Genomic DNA, 17,038 nt, shown 5'->3' with positions numbered 1-17,038 from the left:
AACATTGTTAGGACAGTTTTTCTGAAGTTCTACCCAACTTCATCAATTATTATTATTATCATCAAAACCATTGAACCGAGACAGTACAAGACTGCCCTCTTAGTATAAGGCTGTACCACCTGAGTTTGTTGGCAGTGTAGACAGAGCGGCCAGGCTCATCTTAGAAGGGAGATAGGGCTGTAGAATCAGTACAAATGGAATTGTCATACAAATGGGTCAAAAAAAAAACTAAAGCACTATGTATTGTACAAATAATTGGTTTATTTAAATACAAGGAGGCTCAGATACATCTTGGGGCAATAACTACGATCACATTAAATGTAATCACAATTATAAAAACACAACACTATGCTTGAAGGTTCACAACCTAACAGTTGTAGGGAAGTCAAACCTTTTCATAAACATTCAGTATAGGTGACAAGTTCTTGGGGAGTAAAAACCATTGTTACTTCCAGATTACATTCAGTAATTCAAGGGTAGTATACCCTATCAGTTGTACCGTGACATTCAGTAACAAATCACAATCCGTCAACTGGACAAAATACATTTTGTAAATAGTGGAACACTTATTCTAGTTGCAGTAAAAAAAAAAAAAAATCTATAACTACTTTTGTGATAACACACAGTTATACTAGGTGAGTATAACCTAAGGATGTAATATTCAATTACATGTGCTTTTTAGATCAGTGAAACACAGATTGAGGTAAGCAGTAACTTTTGTAACTTATTTTTGGATGTCACACAGCTAACTCAAGCTAAGTAAGTAAAACCCATATACTTGAGGCAGGTAAGACTCTTGTGCCAAGACTCTTGTGTCTGTTTAAAATAGACGAGGGAAAGCAAAACTCAATGTTACACTTTATGAATTACTCAATTATTCTAGGTAGGTAAAACCTAGAGCAGACTTATTCTGGACAGGCTAACAGCAAGTCAGGGGAAGCAAGACCCAGTTTGGGAACACTTGTACACAATTATTCTAACGGGAACAATAAAGTGAAACCAAAGTGAAACCAGCAGCATTACTTTTGGGAAGAGGCACAACCAAATCACAGTTGAGTAATAGACCCTTACATCTACTTTGTTAGAATGGCAAAAAAAATTCTAAGGAAAGAAAGAAGTTACATATACTTTTCAGAATAGTGCAACACACATTCAAGGTAAGTAAGAACTTTTGTAACTGCTCTCTCTCAAAGTTACAGTTACCGAACAACTCGTTTAAAAGTAAGTTACTTTTAAACACTTTTTTCTAGGCAAAAGGCCCAATGCCTTAAAAGTCTTTCCCTTATTCTTGGAGCATGTTCTCAGTGGCAGAAGGGTGGTCATTAGGGACGAGTGTCCAACAGGCAGTGTCAGGATAGGTTCTTCAGTAGCAAAAGTCAGAGTTCCTAAGGAAGACTGTTGCAAAAAGGTGAGAATTTTACTTTAGAGTTAGTTGAGGGTCCAGGGACTTCACAGAAGACACCCTAGGATGATTCCAGCAGTGAGTCTGTGTGAACTAGACGAGAGGCCTCCCAATCACAGAAAATATCCCAGAACTAAACAGGAATCAAGAGAGACTTAAGCCAAGTAAATACCCAAGCCAACAGTACCTCGGCACAGAATATTTTGCAGTAGGAGAACTTCAGGATCTGCAGCCAAAAATTCAGTTGGTGGATTCCTTGTCGTGGTGACTAAAAACAGGACCTTGCAAGGGACTTTGAAGTAGGGATCAATGGGGAAGGCTATAGGCAAGGTCTTCCTCGTGGCTGGATGCGGCTCTGTGGATTTGGCACCTTTTAAAGGAGCACAGAAGAAGACCGAATATCGCTGGTCGGATTCCCGTCATTAAAAAGGTCCAGCACTCTGGGGAGGTGACTTGGTTCGTGCCTCTGGAGAACCAGCAGGCTGCCATTAAAGTTTCTACAAGATTCAGAAGACCGTGCATCGCACAATGGCTGGAGGACCCATGGTATTGTAGCCCCGCAAGGTCGCAGCAGGGCGTGTCATGGCTCAAAATACTGAGTCTAGCGGGTCTAACCAGGCTCTGGGTCAGGGTCTTTTTTTTCGGAGTCCCGAGGTCGATTGGCAGAAAGGGCCACAGCAGGCACAGGTAACACAGCAGGCCCTCCGGTCGCTGGAAAGCACCTTGGATGCTTTTTCTTCATCATGCTCTTCGGTTTTGGTTCCAGTGGTCGACTTATCTTCAGCTTCCAGGTTCAGAGTATTTAATTACAGCACAACTTCTGCATTCTCTCCCTGCATTTTACAACAAGGGGCGGTCTGGTTGTCCAATCAGGATAGTCAGCACCCCCCCGCCTACTGGGATGTGTCCCCATTCAGGCAAGGAGGAAGACAAAGGGCTGTGGAGCTTTAGACTCCTCCCTCGCTTCCTGCCTTCACAGACAGACTGGATTCTGGACAGAAGTACAGGGGACTCCCGCCGAAGATAAAAATAACAAACATTTTCCACCCTGGATGTCGGGGGAAGGAACAAGGAAGGGCAAGAAACACTAAAATGACAAAAAAAACAAGACAAGGGCCATTTTGGCAAATTGAGCACCCTTGGATGCCTTTACTATCGCTGTGCATACAGCCCGCGGTAAAGGTGCACCAAATTAATAAAAGGTATCACTGCCATCAGCCATTAAAGGTAAACTTAAATTGTTACAGTTTTGTTGTGAAAGGGGATAAGCACTCCACATAGGGGGATGTGCTAGTTTCACCAAATAAAATGTAAAAGGGATCCAAAGATCCTTTCTACCCTGGGGAACTGTAGTTCTCTCAAGGTTAGCCAGGGAAAGTTAAAAGGGGAGCCCCTAGGGCAACCCAGCAACAGGCACTTATTGCCAAAAGTTGTCAAATAGGACAACTTTAAAAAGACACTATGGAGAGTCTAGAAAATGACACCCATGATAAGAGTAAAAGATTCTTTGAGTGTGGAAAAAGATTCCCACACACAGAGGTACAAAGAAAAATAATCCACCAGTAAAGCAAACCGGTCTGGGGTTGAAACAGGTCAGGAAGATTTACCACTGCTATAAAAATCTTACCTAATAGTTATCCCTCAAGCCATCAAAAATACTTGAGCATCGACTCAAAGAACACCAGCAAACTACAACACTGCAAGCTACCAACCCGTCCCCAATACACCCTTTATGGCAAAACTACTTGAAAAAATGATCCAACAACTCTGGGGACGTGAGGAAACCCACAACCTCACACAAAATCATAAAACTAATTCAGACATATGAAGGGAACGCAATCTACCTTCTTTCCTATTTGAGTGATTGTAGAATAAAGCGTTTTGGTAACCTAGTCAAAACGCTGTTACAAACACCATATACACATATCAAAAAGGATAACTTTGGAGCAATCAATACCATCAGCGACAAAATCCTGCTGATACAATTTACTAGGCATCAGATTACAGGGAACCGCACTATGCTGATCACAGAATTCTTCTCAACAGACAAGAGACCGTGACGCCACACACAAACAGGTCCCCTTTCAGGTCACACACTCGCATCACCTGTGGGGTATCCCAACGATCCAGCCTTTCACAATTTATCTTCAACATCCAAATGAGCCCACTCCCTTGTTAGGGAGAATTTTCAGTTGTGCCAATTGCCTTTAATCTCAGAGACCGCCAGCACTTTTGCTGGACTCTGGACTTTATTAATTTTAAACGCCTGAGTCAGTGGTACTTTATCACACTCGTTTTTTCTGACTAGGTATTTTTATTCTCTGTTTTATGGAGTTATGTAACCTCCATATGTGAATATAGCCATCTGCGTTGTAATTAGTGACACAGCGCCCTCTGTGCAGTGTCACTGAGGTGTCCCTTGGACTTCTCTTTAATGTTTAAATACATTCTCCTCCGAGAACTACAGTTCCCAAGAGTAGCAAGATAATTTGTATCTTACTTACACCCTTCAGTTTGTGGGTCCCGCACACACCACCTTATGTGGGGTGCTGGGGGCTTACATTGTAGCTCCTTCTCCCACTCCTCATGTAACTTTCTGTTACACTGACTAACTTAAAAGGCTGGCGGAAGTGTTTTATTTTTACTACCTTTTGTGCAGGTTACTAGCAGGCTGATTTCTCAGCTGCAGTACAGCACCCACAGGTGACCATTTTCCCAAAAAAGCCCAGTCTTATTTTTTTTGCCATTGTTAGTTTGTCATTTCCAGTTCCTTCTGGGCTTTTCTTCTATCCTTTAGAGTAGATTCGAGTCCTTTATTTTTATTTGGAATTATAAAGCGCCAACAGCCCAGGGGCATCGTGGTGCTGTTACAAGGTGGTTTGCTTGCAGATACAGTTGTTTATACATTGACGTTACAGTCTGGTGCAGTCGTGTCTATACAGGGTACAGTCGTATCTATACAGGGATAGATTTACATAGTGGTTTAGTAAACATAGTATTCATGAGGTGGATTAGTATACAGAGTACAGGATAGTATGAGGTATTGATCACTATGACATTCTCTAAGTCTATGTGCTATAGTGGCATAGGTTAGAGTATTATTGGAAAAGTTGTGTTTTGAGGGCCTTACGGAAGTTGGTGCTGGAGGGTTCTTTTCTGAGGGCCGGTGGTAGAGCGTTCCAGCTCTTAGCTGCAAGCACAGTGAAGCTGGATCCACCAGCTTTTTGTCTTTTGAAGGTCAGGACGGAGAGTCGGTTGCAGTGTTGGGTGTGTTTGGGTCTGGTGGAGCGGTCTCTGTGGATGGTTTCTGAGAGGTACGGTGGTGCTGTTAGTGCAAGGCAGGCGTGGATAATGGAGTGATTTAAAGAGTATGCGCTCTCTAACAGGGAGCCAGTGAGCGTTTCGTCTTGCTTGGGATATGTGTTCTCTTTTAGCGATGCTGAGGGCGGCCTTCAGAGCGTTGTTTTGTGTAGTTTTAAGTTTCCTTTTAGGTTTTTGGTGGAGGTGCCTAGAAGTAGGACATTGCAGTAGTCAAGCTTAGCTCCTACTGTAGCTCTTGCGATAGCAAGGCCGTTTTTGGGGGAGAGGTAAGGCTTAACAGCGTTTATGACCTTGGTAGCTAGTGCCGCGGAGGATGCGATAGCATTCACTTTGCGGGACATGGAGGGCGAGGCATCTAGGTAGACGCCTAGGGTTTTAGCCGCAGCTGCGGTGGCGATGTTTGTGTTATCAATATTGAAGGAGGCGTATTTGCTGTCAAGTTTGCTGAGGACTTGTTTGGGGCCTACTATGAGTATTTCTGTCTTGTCTCTGTTGAGACAGAGGCCATTTACTGCCATCCAGGCCTGGATGATGGCTTAGATCTTGTTGAGGGTGGCTGCGTCTTGTTCGTATGAGCCAGTGAGGGGGGAGGAGGAGGACCAGAGTGTCATCAGCATAGTTGGTGTATGCTATGTTGTGATCATCAAGGTCGTTGGGGAGGGTGAAAATGATAGAGAGTGGGTGAGGTGCATGATCCCTGTGGGACTCCGCAGTGGATGGGAGTGGGGGGAAGCGCTGTCCTGATCGGAGAAGACTGTCATGAGCCTGTCTTCGAGGAAGGATGTGACCCAAGTGGTGGCTTGTTGGGAGAATTGTGCTGTGTTTTTTTGAGGGGGTTGCATAGTATCTTATGGTCTACAAGGTCGAATGTGGCGGATAGGTCGAGGAATAGGAGTAGGGCAGGCTTGCCCTGGTCCATGGTTTGTTGGAGCTGTATTTTTAGGTCTAGTAGGGCTGTCTCGGTTCCATGGCGAGGCCGGAAGCCAGATTGCCTTTTTCCTAAGATGTTATTGGTTTCCAAGTGGGGTTAGATCTGTAGGTAAGCTGCTTTGTCTAGTATTTTTTAGCAGGAAAGGTACAGTTGTTATGGGTCTGTAGTTGTTGGGTTGATCAGGGTCAAGCAAGGGTTTCTTCAGAAGTGGGCGTACCCAGGATTCCTTTAGGGAGGTTGGCACGACTCCCGAGGAAAGAGGCGTTGATGAAGGCTTTTAGGAATGGGGCAAGGGGTTCCGAGCATTCTTTGATCAGTGATCCTGGGCAGGTGCCACCCTTTCAAGAGGAGGGTTTAATATTTTTCATGAGCGCCATGACTTCTGATTCAGTCACATCATGGAAGGAGAATGGTTGGTAGTTAGTGTGATTGTTATTTTGATCTTTGGCTTTGGGGGGGGAAGAGTTGGTTGTGGGGATGGCTTTGCAGTGGGTTTTTATTTTTTCTTGTAGTCTTAAGTTTGTTTAACATGGCAGTTAGGATGGAGTTGCACCAGGCTTGGTCTTTGACTGTTTCTTGTGTATTGGTAGGCGGGGATGCCAGTTATATGTAAATGGTGAATAGTTCCTTGGATTCAGATTTGGCGTTGTCTATTCTGGAGTTATAGGAGGCTGATTTGGCAGTGGTAATTTCTTTTTTGTACTGGGAGGTGAGGGTTTTGTAGGCTTCCAGTGAGGAGGGAGAGGGGTGGGATTTCCGCAAGGAGAGGGCTTCTCTTTTTTTGGCTCTGAGGTTGAGTAGCTCTTGAGAGAACCATGAGTTGGCATGTTTTTTGTTTTTGGCAGAAGGGGAGCGATGGAGTCTATGGCTGAGGTAATGGTTTTTTGTAGAGGTCTGCTAGTTCTACTGGGTTAGAGGAGAAGGGTGGTCTAAGGGCTGTTGCGGCTTCTAGGATGGCAATGAGTTTTTATTTAGTAAGTTGTCTGGAGGACCTGGCCAGGGCTGGCAGGCAGGGTTTAGTGGGTTGGGGCATGATTCCTGTGGGGATGTAGAAGTGTATTAGGTGGTGGTCAATCCACGGGCATGGGGTGTTGGAGCTGATGTCGATGGAGCAGTTGTGGTCAGCTATCCAGTCGAGGGTGCGACCTTTGTTGTGTGTGGGATTGGTTACTCTCTGGCTGAAACCCATGTCTAGGAGGGATTTGTTCAGGCTTTTGCTTTGCTTATCTTTGGGGTCGTTTAGTCCTAGGATGAGGTCGCCTAGGATTATGGCTCTAGTGTTGGTTTTCAGGTTGTCTCCAACTAGATGGAGAAGGTTGGCTTGGAAGTCTAGAGGTGGGGGGGGCGTAGATAATGTGAAAGGTGGTGGTATCATTCGGTGAGAGGGCTAGTTTGACTGAGTGAGTCGGTGTGGTCATTGATTGTGGCGTTGATTAGTCTGACAGCGATGGTGTCTCTGGTGATGAGGGCTACTCCTCTGCCTTTGCTGGAGGTTCCGTCTTTGTGAAACAGGGAGTATCCAGGTGGGATGGTGAGGTTGATGGAAGGGCCTGAGGCGGCATGAAGCCAGGTTTCAGTGAGTGCAAGAATGTCAAAGTCGAGGTTAGTGATTAGGTCACGGATTTCAGTGGCATGGGCAGGAAGGGAGCGTGCGTTGATCAGGGCTCAGTTGAGTGTGGGCGGGATGGGGCGGGGTGTGGGGGGATTTTGGTTTGTGTGAAGGTGTGTGGGGTGGGAGGGCGAGTGTGGTAGGCATGGGTGTGGGTGGTGTGTGTGCTGAGGAGTAGGTTTCTGAGATAAGTAGGCCTAGGGCGTGAGGTAGGTGTGGTAATAGGTGCAAAGAGAGTGAGAGTTGCTCGAGGGTGTGTTGTTGAGTGAGGTGGTCGGATGAGGGTGTGCCGGGGTGAACTTGTGTGGAGTGGGGGGGCATGCAAATGGGGGCAGAAAGAGTGTGGGAGGTATGCTGGTAGACATGTTGGAGGGTTTTAGATGGACAGATTCAAAGTGCAAGGGGGGCTGGTTTCAGTTCGCTGGTCAAGGTAGCAAGCGCTGGTGATAGTAGGCAGGTTCTGAGCCGGCTAGTCCTGCAGCAGAGCAGGTAGTAGTGGGCTGGTGTTAGCTAGACGAGTTGCAGAGGCAGTGGGCTGTTCAGTGGGATCGGCATGTGGCCTATGGTGGATTCGAAATTGATAGGCAAGGCAACAGGCATGTAGCACAGGGCAGATTTGAGATTGCTAGACAGGGCAGCAGGCAACAGGCATGTAGCACAGGGCAGATTCAAAATTGCTAGACAGGGCAACAGGCATGCAGCACAGGGCAGAGTCAAAATTGCTAGACAGGGCAACAGGCAAGGGTCCAAAAATGACGTGGCTGGGTAGTTTGTACAGTGGCAGTTGAGCGGGTTTCCTGGGGGCTGGGCGCAGGGCCAGGGCAGTGGATTAGCAGATGAGCAGGCAATCACATCTGAAAAGGTCTGGGCGGGATTGCACCTACCCGTGGCTGGCGGTACGAGGTTCTGTTTCATCCGGTCCGGACAGGTCCAGACAGGTGATGGACTTAGCTTTAAGGGCCTTGGCTTGTGGGGCACAGCTCACGCACGACGGTTTCCTGTAGCACGTTAAAAAGGCGTGAGCAAGATTGGTTGCTAGACAACTGTGGCCTTGGAAATGGGACGCGATGATGCAGCGGCCATTTTGCAGCAGCTGATCTCGTGTGTAATGGCGTCAGTGGATCTGGGATCGTGCTCAGGTATTGAGCTGTGGCTGCTCTTGCTGCACGGGGTGCAGTGGTACCCCAAAAAGGCTACTTGGAACTGCAGAAGCGCGAGGGCCGATGCGTGAGGCTTCTGATTCTATGTGTAGCTGCTCCTGCATCGTACGAGTGCCGGTCTGGGGAAGTACAGGTGCTCCTGCAGCGTACGAGTGCCAGTCTGGGGAAGTACAGGTGCTCCTGCAGCGTACGAGTGGCGAGGGCTCCTGCCCTGCAGGTGCGTCTGGTGTGAGGTCCAGACAGGTGAGGCCTTAGCTTTAAGGGCCTTCGCTTGTGGGGGCGCGGCTCACGCGTGACGGTTTCCTGTAGCACGCTAAATAGGGGTGAGCAAGATTGGTTGCTAGGCAACTGTGGCCTTGGAAATGGGACGCGATGATGCAGCGGCCATTTTGCAGCAGCTGATCTCGTGTGTAATGGCGCTGGTGGATCTGGGATCGTGCTCAGGTATTGAGCTGTGGCTGTTCTTGCTGTGCGGGGTGCAGTAGTAGCCAAAAAGGCTTCCTTTGTGAGTTGTGCCTTCGGCGGGCTTCAGCTCGAAAGCCTACCCAGGCTCCAGTGTGTTAGGGAAGGCAGGAAGTGAGGAAGGAGCTCGAAACTTCACTGTCCTTTGTCTGTAGGTATGCCTGGCCGAAACTAGTTGTAATTGGGAAGCTGGCTGTCCTGGAGGACCGCCAACCCCCAAGTGATTGACAGCTCTATGAATGAATAGGTTGCAGCATAAAAGTCGAGGATTTTGGGACCACAGGCAGAGTCTACCACAGGAACAAGGAATCTGAAGCAGAAGACGAGCAGAGATGGCAGCAGCACCTTTCAGGACTGCAGAAGCACTGGTGAAGCCCTGCAGCTGTGCTGGCCCCGTTTTCAAATCGACAGGGAAGACCTTCCAAGGACGCTTCCTCCCTTACGCTGGTGGGAGCAACTAGCCTCAAGACCTTCATTTTGGATTATCCCCAAACGTCTTGCACCTTTACCGGGCTGCAGAACGCCAATACCCAGGGCTACCTGGCCCATTATCGAGTGCATCGTCTTGCGAAGATCGAATTCGGCTGAAACTTTGCAGGCATCCGTGTGGACCCCCAGAGGCAGGAATTCTTCACCAAAAGTCCTCAGTAATCCAAGAAAATCCAACGGGTTTATTAATTTCTTCTTGCACTGAGGAGAAAGGTGCCAAAACCACAAAGCCGCTGAGGTGAGCTGAATCCAATTCTGCCTACCCCTTCTCCTGAGTGCTGCCGGCGCAGAAGCCCGCAAAAGGCTGCCCCCCACTCTTTCGTCGCCACGACCAAGGAGCAGGAATCAGGGCCTGCAACGTTGCACCCAGAAGGAAGCTAGCTACAATTTCTTCTTAATTTCTAAGGTACCGTGAATCTTGGGGTGTAATTACTTCGTGCCATATCCGGTGCTTTGGAAATGCTATTTTCTTCAAGTTAGAGTTGACCTCAACTCCTCGGTTCAGCGTTTGCAGCCTGTGTGTGAATAGTAAGGTTCCCCTTGAGCCCCTGTGTCTTCTTCAAAAACTACTGACTGCTCTGAAGATCTTCATCAGAGCTGTCCATTTGACTTTGGCGGTACTGGTTCTCAAAAGGCCCATCTTCTGATCCTACTGGCTTTGGCAATGCTGGGTCCTCCATAGGTTTTAATTGTGAACACTTTTATTGCTAGGAGCCAAACTGCCTATATCCCTTGCGGGGGAGTGCACTTGTTATTAACTGTTGCTAGACTGTGTTCTGTATAACCTTTATTTCCCTACATACCCAATTTTGCAAACGTGATACTTAGAAGTGCTTTACTGACCTTAACTGACGTCGCTCTGCGTGCTGATATGAAAAGTATAACCAAAAGTTATTGGCTTGCATTATTGTTCCATGTATAACTGAATTCCATTTCTAAATCAATGTTATTGTTAGTTGCTGCATTTTAGAATGGATTGTGCCTTGTGCATATATAAATAAATATATTTTAATGCAACTTTAAGCGAGTACGTGTTTTCTTGGGTCTATGTATGTACTGATTTCTTTGTACTGCTCACATAACTCCCTCCCAAGATAAGCCTTGCTGCTCAGCCACTCTACCAACTTGTGTAGTACATGCTTATATTAAGAATTGGGTCCCTGATACCAAGAGATGGGTTTTATGAAGACCCACCCCAGTTGGGCTTTGGGAAAACTTACCCAACACCCCCACCAGACTGCCTGCGGCAATCTCATGCAGTATTCGTTAGATTATTGCAACTCATCAATGTCTCCCTCCTACAAAACCTGTCTTTAACTAATTCAAAAATGCGGCAGACTGGTTTCTCACCAAAACCAGTGTCGACAAAACCAGTGTCGGATTAAACTATTCCTCCATTTTAGGTTTAATTTTTGGCATGGACATTAATCTTACAACAGACAGTAGTTCTAGCACAAATTATGAGGCCTCAGCCGTTCGGGCTGCTGGTGCTGCCAATTGTAGTGACTGGGCTAGCAAGGCTTTGGCACTAGTCCATAGTAGACAATTGCCCTATTGTGTTCAATAAAGGTGGGACTACTACCTTATGGAAAAGCACAGGATGCCAACTGGATAATGTTGTAGGTAGGGCCAAAGGTTACCTAAGAGACAGGATGTTTCAAGAAGGATCACATCAGGTGACCGTAGGAAGCAACATGTGCACTGGACAGCAAAGATGGACAAGAAAGAGCTCCCGCCTTGAAGCTAGAGAAGTCCCCTTACCAAGACTAGCAACTTCTTCCACAGATGTATGAGCTCACTGATAAATTCTCTTGCAAGCTCCAAAAACAGTATTGTTAGGTAGAATTTCCCCTCAGAGTAATTCTCCCCAGTATTTTTTCTAGACTAATGGATTTTTGGACCGATTCTCCCGAGTGGGAACCTTTTTCCACACACTCATCCTTTTACTCTTACATTGGGAAGCCTTTTTATATCTCGTTTTGATAGTTTTTAATGGAGTTGTGCTTTCTTCCATCTTTTCTGGCATCTACAATTTATTATTGCAGCACACAGCACTTTCTGTACAGTGTTGCTGGGAAGCTTCTTGAGCTTCCCCCCATTTTCCTTTTTTAAAACGTGTTTTAACACGTTACCAGGACAAGGTGACACTTTGCCCCACCTATATTTTAATTTTGTGAGATCAGCACACCCCACCTTAAGTGGGGTGCTGAAGGAAACATCTCTCGCTATTCCAGTAACATTTAGTTACTGTTCCAAATTCATCCGACAGTCTGGTGGCAGCGTACCTTTTTGCATGACTTTTTGTGGACTTTTGTCGTAGGCTACATTCGCAGTAGTAAGGAACACCATTTGCCCAAAATGGTGGCTGTACTTTTCTAAGCCCTGTTCTTGATGACTTAGTCTTTCTTGAGCCTTCTTCCACCTGCCTGGGTCGGGGAGGTTCCATGTGTTAATATCCCTGCAAACAATATTGACCCATGAACCCTGCGGGGGACACCCCAGCAACCCCTGCATTATTTAAAAAAGTGCGGGGGGGGGACACCCCCGCAATCCCCGCTCCCACAAAATATCCTCCCCAAAAATATCGCCTATGGCGAGACAAACGTCCATATGTATGGCAATATTTTTGGTGGGGATATTTTGTAGGGATACCGTAGGGGAGGTCTTATTGGTTCTTTTCTCATTGGGAGGCTTCAAGAGTGCATTAAAGGACAAGTGTGGGAGGTGACCAAAACTCCCCTGGTTTTGTCCTGCAGTGTGCCTGCCTCGAACCAGTCTTTGCTGGGAGGCTGGCTGTCCCCACTAGAGAGACACTCCCCAAGTTGGAATGGCTGCATGTCTGGAGATTGGTGGGCGCAGCCAGTTTTGCTGCATAAACAACCTAGTTCCTGGAGCAGAAACTCAGTCGACCACTGGAACTGAAGATCCAAAGAAGGAAGTCTGCAGCCACTTCAAGCAACCGCCAGAGCTGTCTGAGTAACCGTAGCAGTCCTAACCTCAACTTCTGTGCAACAGGGAAGCCCTGTAGTGGGCAATTGCTTGGACTGGTGGGCCTACCCAGTCCCAAGACTATCTGCATTTTGCATCGTCCCTGGAAGAGCAGCAGCTTCCACCGCCTGCAACTCACCAATGCCTGCGGTCCTGTGCCACTTTGCAGTTCACCGACCTCCGAAGCGCGGTTTCATCGGAAACTTTGCAGTCATCTTCCTGGCACTCCAGAGGCTGGATCCTGCTCCTGAAAGTCCCCTCAGCCAACATGAAGACCACTAACCAGAGCAAAGTCTACCGCACTAAAACCGTCCTTCAACCGAGCCTTGAAAAAGGCACCAATGAGTCAGTGCTGTGATGATCCTCTGCTGGGAACCAAACTCCTCGAGAGCAACCTCCAGCTACATCGCAAGTGCTTTTCTTCAGGCACCAAAGTCAGGAATCCTGGACCAGGGTCCGTTGTCACCTCTCCTGGTGCGAACATCCTGCTGCACCAGCTTCTTCTTTCACAAGGTACTGTTCAGGCCCTAATACTTATCTAGGGCCTGCTTTGATGTCCCTGTGCTTCGAAGGGTTACAGTTAAGCAGTTACTTGCACCCCCTCCCAGGCCTACATTGAGCTACATTCAGGTAGACAACCCATTGTGCTCCTTACCCAAGAAATATACTGATACTTACCTGTAAACTTGAAATCTTCATACACTCTGCCTTGTCTACTGTTTACATGCCTTTCCTTCTTCAGTCCTTAGCCACTGGACCCCCAGTGCTCCCCTTGACTGAGATCCACCTAGAATAGGGTTGGACTTCGTAAGATTGGTCAATGGTCTAAAGTTTGCTTACTTGTTTCAGAAGTTTCTGCTCTTTTTTGTAACCTTACAATTCTTTTAAAGTATTTTTTTTATCCTTTGGATATTGCAACTGTTCGGTGTTTGGCACTACTGTGTGATAGTACTTACCTTACTTAAAAGTGATGAACTTTAGTGTAATTATATATATATATATATATATATCAGAAGCTTATTTTAATTTAACTTCTAGTGTGTGTTTCCTTGAAAAAGTGTATGCTACGAGTACTGTGCGCCTCACTACAGCTCACATCCCTCCTAGACTGAGCCTGGCTACTCAGCTATTGCTACCAAACCTTTGGGTAGTACAGGCTAAACCCAAGTACTGTCCCCCCTGCTCATCCAAGGTGGGCTTTCTAAAGTCTTGTCTTAGACAGTGTACAAGTATAAAAGTACGAGTTTGGGCACTGGTGGTTGTTGCTGCTTTTTTATTAGAATGGGACATGCTGCAAGTTATCGTAATTGCAAGGTAATACACCAATTCTGTTCCATGATGGTTGTCCAAATTTATCGTGTAGGTTCTGTTTTTGAACCATATCAATAAAAATCACTGCATCACACCAATTATTTGCTCCCTCCACTTGCTCCACAGTAGCTCGAGACGTCGCTTTAAACTTCTTTGTATAGCCAACATATGCTTCTAACAGACAGACTAGCTTATTTGATATCCCTTTTCAAACTGTACATCGCATCCCAGTTCCTCCGCTCATCTTCTGCTTTTTCAAGTGCCTAAATTCTGCTACTCACAAACTGGTGGGTACACCTTTTGTCTGTGTCTGCTGCCCAATAATGAAAATCGCTTCAATTCAGCTTTTGTTTTCTTTCTCCTCAATCGTTCGAGGACATTTTAAAACCGCGCTCTTCTCTTGTGCTTTTTATTCTTCTTCCCCCCCCCCCCCCCCCCCCATCTGCCTCTGCCCAATCTCCTACTGACAGTTGAATGAAACCACTGGCAAGAGACCTCCTGGTGGAACATGCACTCTATAACTTTTCACAACATAACTCCACGAAATCATCAACTAATCAGGTATCACATGTTTCAGCTATAGAGACGATACTCAAATCAAAACACAATTTACATACAGTTTAGTTACAAGTCAATCACATTTTGGCACCTACCTTGCACAACTAGACTACTGAATTACTAATATAACTGAAACTAAAGTGATTAGTGGCATCACAACCCAGTTCCTTTACATCAATAGCCTGGCGTGAAGAATTGGGAACCAGCCAACTGCAATGATCAAAAACCTCAGACTGTTCATACATCGAAGTAACAATCAAAACTAGTTGTTTCTTACTACTCAGATCTATCGGGCAAAGCTTGCAATATCAGATTGTCCCACAACCAACTATGGAAGTCATCTTATTTGTACTATCCAGGTTGGACTACACCCAAATCCTCCAGGTTGACCTCCATTCGGAAATACCTATTAAAGTTATGTGATCAGAGATTTAACTATTTGAATAATGGAAGGGGAGTGTTCTGAAAGAATAACAGCACCTTTTTTAATACATTCAGGCACAATTATGACCATTCTAGTTGAGACTAAGTCGGTAAGTCTAATTTGGGACCACAGTCTCCAAGTGTCTTCCCAACCAGTTTATATAAACAGGATGATCCATGAAGCAAACAGAGGAAGAAGCACACATGCCACTCATCACCTGCTAAGCATAGTACCCATGGATGCACATCTGGAAAACTTGAATGATCTCTGCACTTTGTGTGCTGCAGAAATTAGTACATTTCACAAAAACATTTATATTTACCACTATTCATACATTTTCTTACCTGAGCCCTAACTGCGCCAATTTTGGTGAAAGTTCCAGCAATGTTCGATATATTGCCTGAGGTGACTGGTCTCATAACTGAAATTTTATTGCGATTATTTAGATCACACGATTTGGATCGAGACTTGCAAACATCCATGATATGAAAACAGGACTTCACACTGTAAAGGAAAACAAATCATCATGCCGGTATATGGGTTGAGCAGATTTACCACTCAACTGCTAAAACATATAACTAAAAAATAAAATGCTAGATACATATACTGTAGTCCAGAAAATGAGTGCAGGGGTTAAAACAAATTACAAGGCAAGTCCAAAGGCCAACACAGTAATACAACATTTAATGGGCCTCTGTAGGTCCTAGTTCACCTCTAGACATTAAGAAGCAAAGTAGCACATAGTAACTAAGTATCCAAAGATAACCTTGGGGAAAAAGTAAACTGCAGTGATACATTTTATTACACTGCCTAAAAATCACTAGTACTGTACATAGTGAACATAAGAGAACTTTAGGGACCCAACGTGGACCAGAGAAAAAATACATTCCAGATAAGAACGTTTTCAGTAGTTAGTAAGAGTTCAAAAGCTTGCAAAAATAGGTAATTACTGGTTCTACACTGCACAGGTACAGACAAAAAAGCAACCAAATCCAAAGGAGGCTCCCTTGAAAAGTTCCACATCTAGGTTTAAGACCCAGCAAGCTGGAGAAGGATGGGTTCCAACATGATTTGCTTTAAGTACTTGTCCAAGGGCCTAGGGACAATACTTGCCACATCCAGTCATTGAGGATTTGGCATGGAAATGGTGGGAAAACCTGTTAAGTTACAGGGCTGCTTTTTTGCAGAGCAGGGTGAAGGAAGTGGTAGCTAATGACTTGAACCATGGACCAGCTGTAACCCAGATGAAAAGAAAAATATGTATCGAGGAGGATGTCCAAACTGGCAGAAGCAGCAAAGTGGAAGGCACCACGAAGCCTGGGGATCCTGGTCAAGGAAACCTGATCAGCTCAAAGAGCAAGACAGGCAGCGAGTCAACAAAGAGTGTTCCCACAATGGGAGCAATGATTAGAGGCAACCCCGGATGGGCCACAAAAGAGCTGAGTTGGAGTAGTAGTGACCCACCGCTCATCCAGGCCAGGGAGACTTTGTGCAAAGCATTCACAGGGAGATGGCACAGTAACAACCAAAAAACAGTGAAAGACAGGACAGACAGTCCAGTCAGCAAGGAGCACTGGATGGAAGGGGAGAGAGGGTGGGGGGAGTAAAGCATGGGAAGGACTTCTAGCAGCCTTAAGATATTGGGGAAAGGATAAATGAACCAGGGTTCAGCCAGTATGGCAAAACCAGGTCCATAAGTACAGCAGCCCATCTCCGCAGCTGTCCTCAAGCAATTCAGGCAAGAGCCAACTGATCTGAGGAATGCCCAGGGCCCCCTATATAAAACCCATTCGTTCAGAGGCTGGCTTATGAGAAAACACTCCAATAACACCATACAGTCCCACAAAGATGTGAGTCAAGCAAACAAGGCTGGACCTTAACAGCCAAACACTCGGGTCCACCCACACAGAAGAACAAGTTACTTACCAACTGTAACGTTCTTTCGACTGGATGTTCCTCCCACGTATTCCTCATCTTATGATAATTCCTTATCTCCAGCTTCGCTGCTTCGGAAAAAAAATCTCTCTCGGCAGAGGGCGCTGTGCTCGAGCTCGTGGCGTTGATTGTCCCTCAACGGACTCCGTACTCTGTCGACGTCACCGATGGTTTAAATGGCTCGAGCCGCGCCTGTTGATTCAGTTCTGGTTTTTTCGATGAAACATAGGAGGAACACCCAGGCGTGCCCCATAACTGATGGACTCTTCGTGAGAGGAAAGTGTAAGAAAATGTAAACTGTACTGTGGGGTAGGATGGCAGGGTCGATGAGGAATACGTGGGAGAAACATCCAGTCGAAAGAACGTTACAGTTGGTAAGTAATTTGTTCTTCGAATGGATTGTGTCCTCCCACATATTCCTCATCTTATGATAGACTCCCATAGCAGT

General features: G+C 46.0%; 1 protein-coding gene across 2 annotated transcripts in view; it reads right to left on the bottom strand.

Annotated features, from left to right (window-relative positions):
• Nucleotides 1-17,038, bottom strand: part of HIPK3 (homeodomain interacting protein kinase 3) — a 754,208-nt gene that overhangs the window by 210,971 nt on the left and 526,199 nt on the right. For both annotated transcript variants that reach the window (XM_069623579.1, XM_069623578.1), the window contains exon 7: nucleotides 15,000-15,159. In XM_069623579.1, coding sequence (XP_069479680.1) covers nucleotides 15,000-15,159 — 160 coding nt within the window. The remainder of the gene's footprint in view (nucleotides 1-14,999; nucleotides 15,160-17,038) is intronic.

The sequence above is a fragment of the Ambystoma mexicanum genome, chromosome 11 (assembly GCF_040938575.1).
Source record: "Ambystoma mexicanum isolate Mex_15411 chromosome 11, UKY_AmexF1_1, whole genome shotgun sequence".
NCBI classification, from domain to species: Eukaryota; Metazoa; Chordata; class Amphibia; order Caudata; family Ambystomatidae; genus Ambystoma; species Ambystoma mexicanum.
This window is presented reverse-complemented; position numbering and strand designations above follow the sequence as displayed.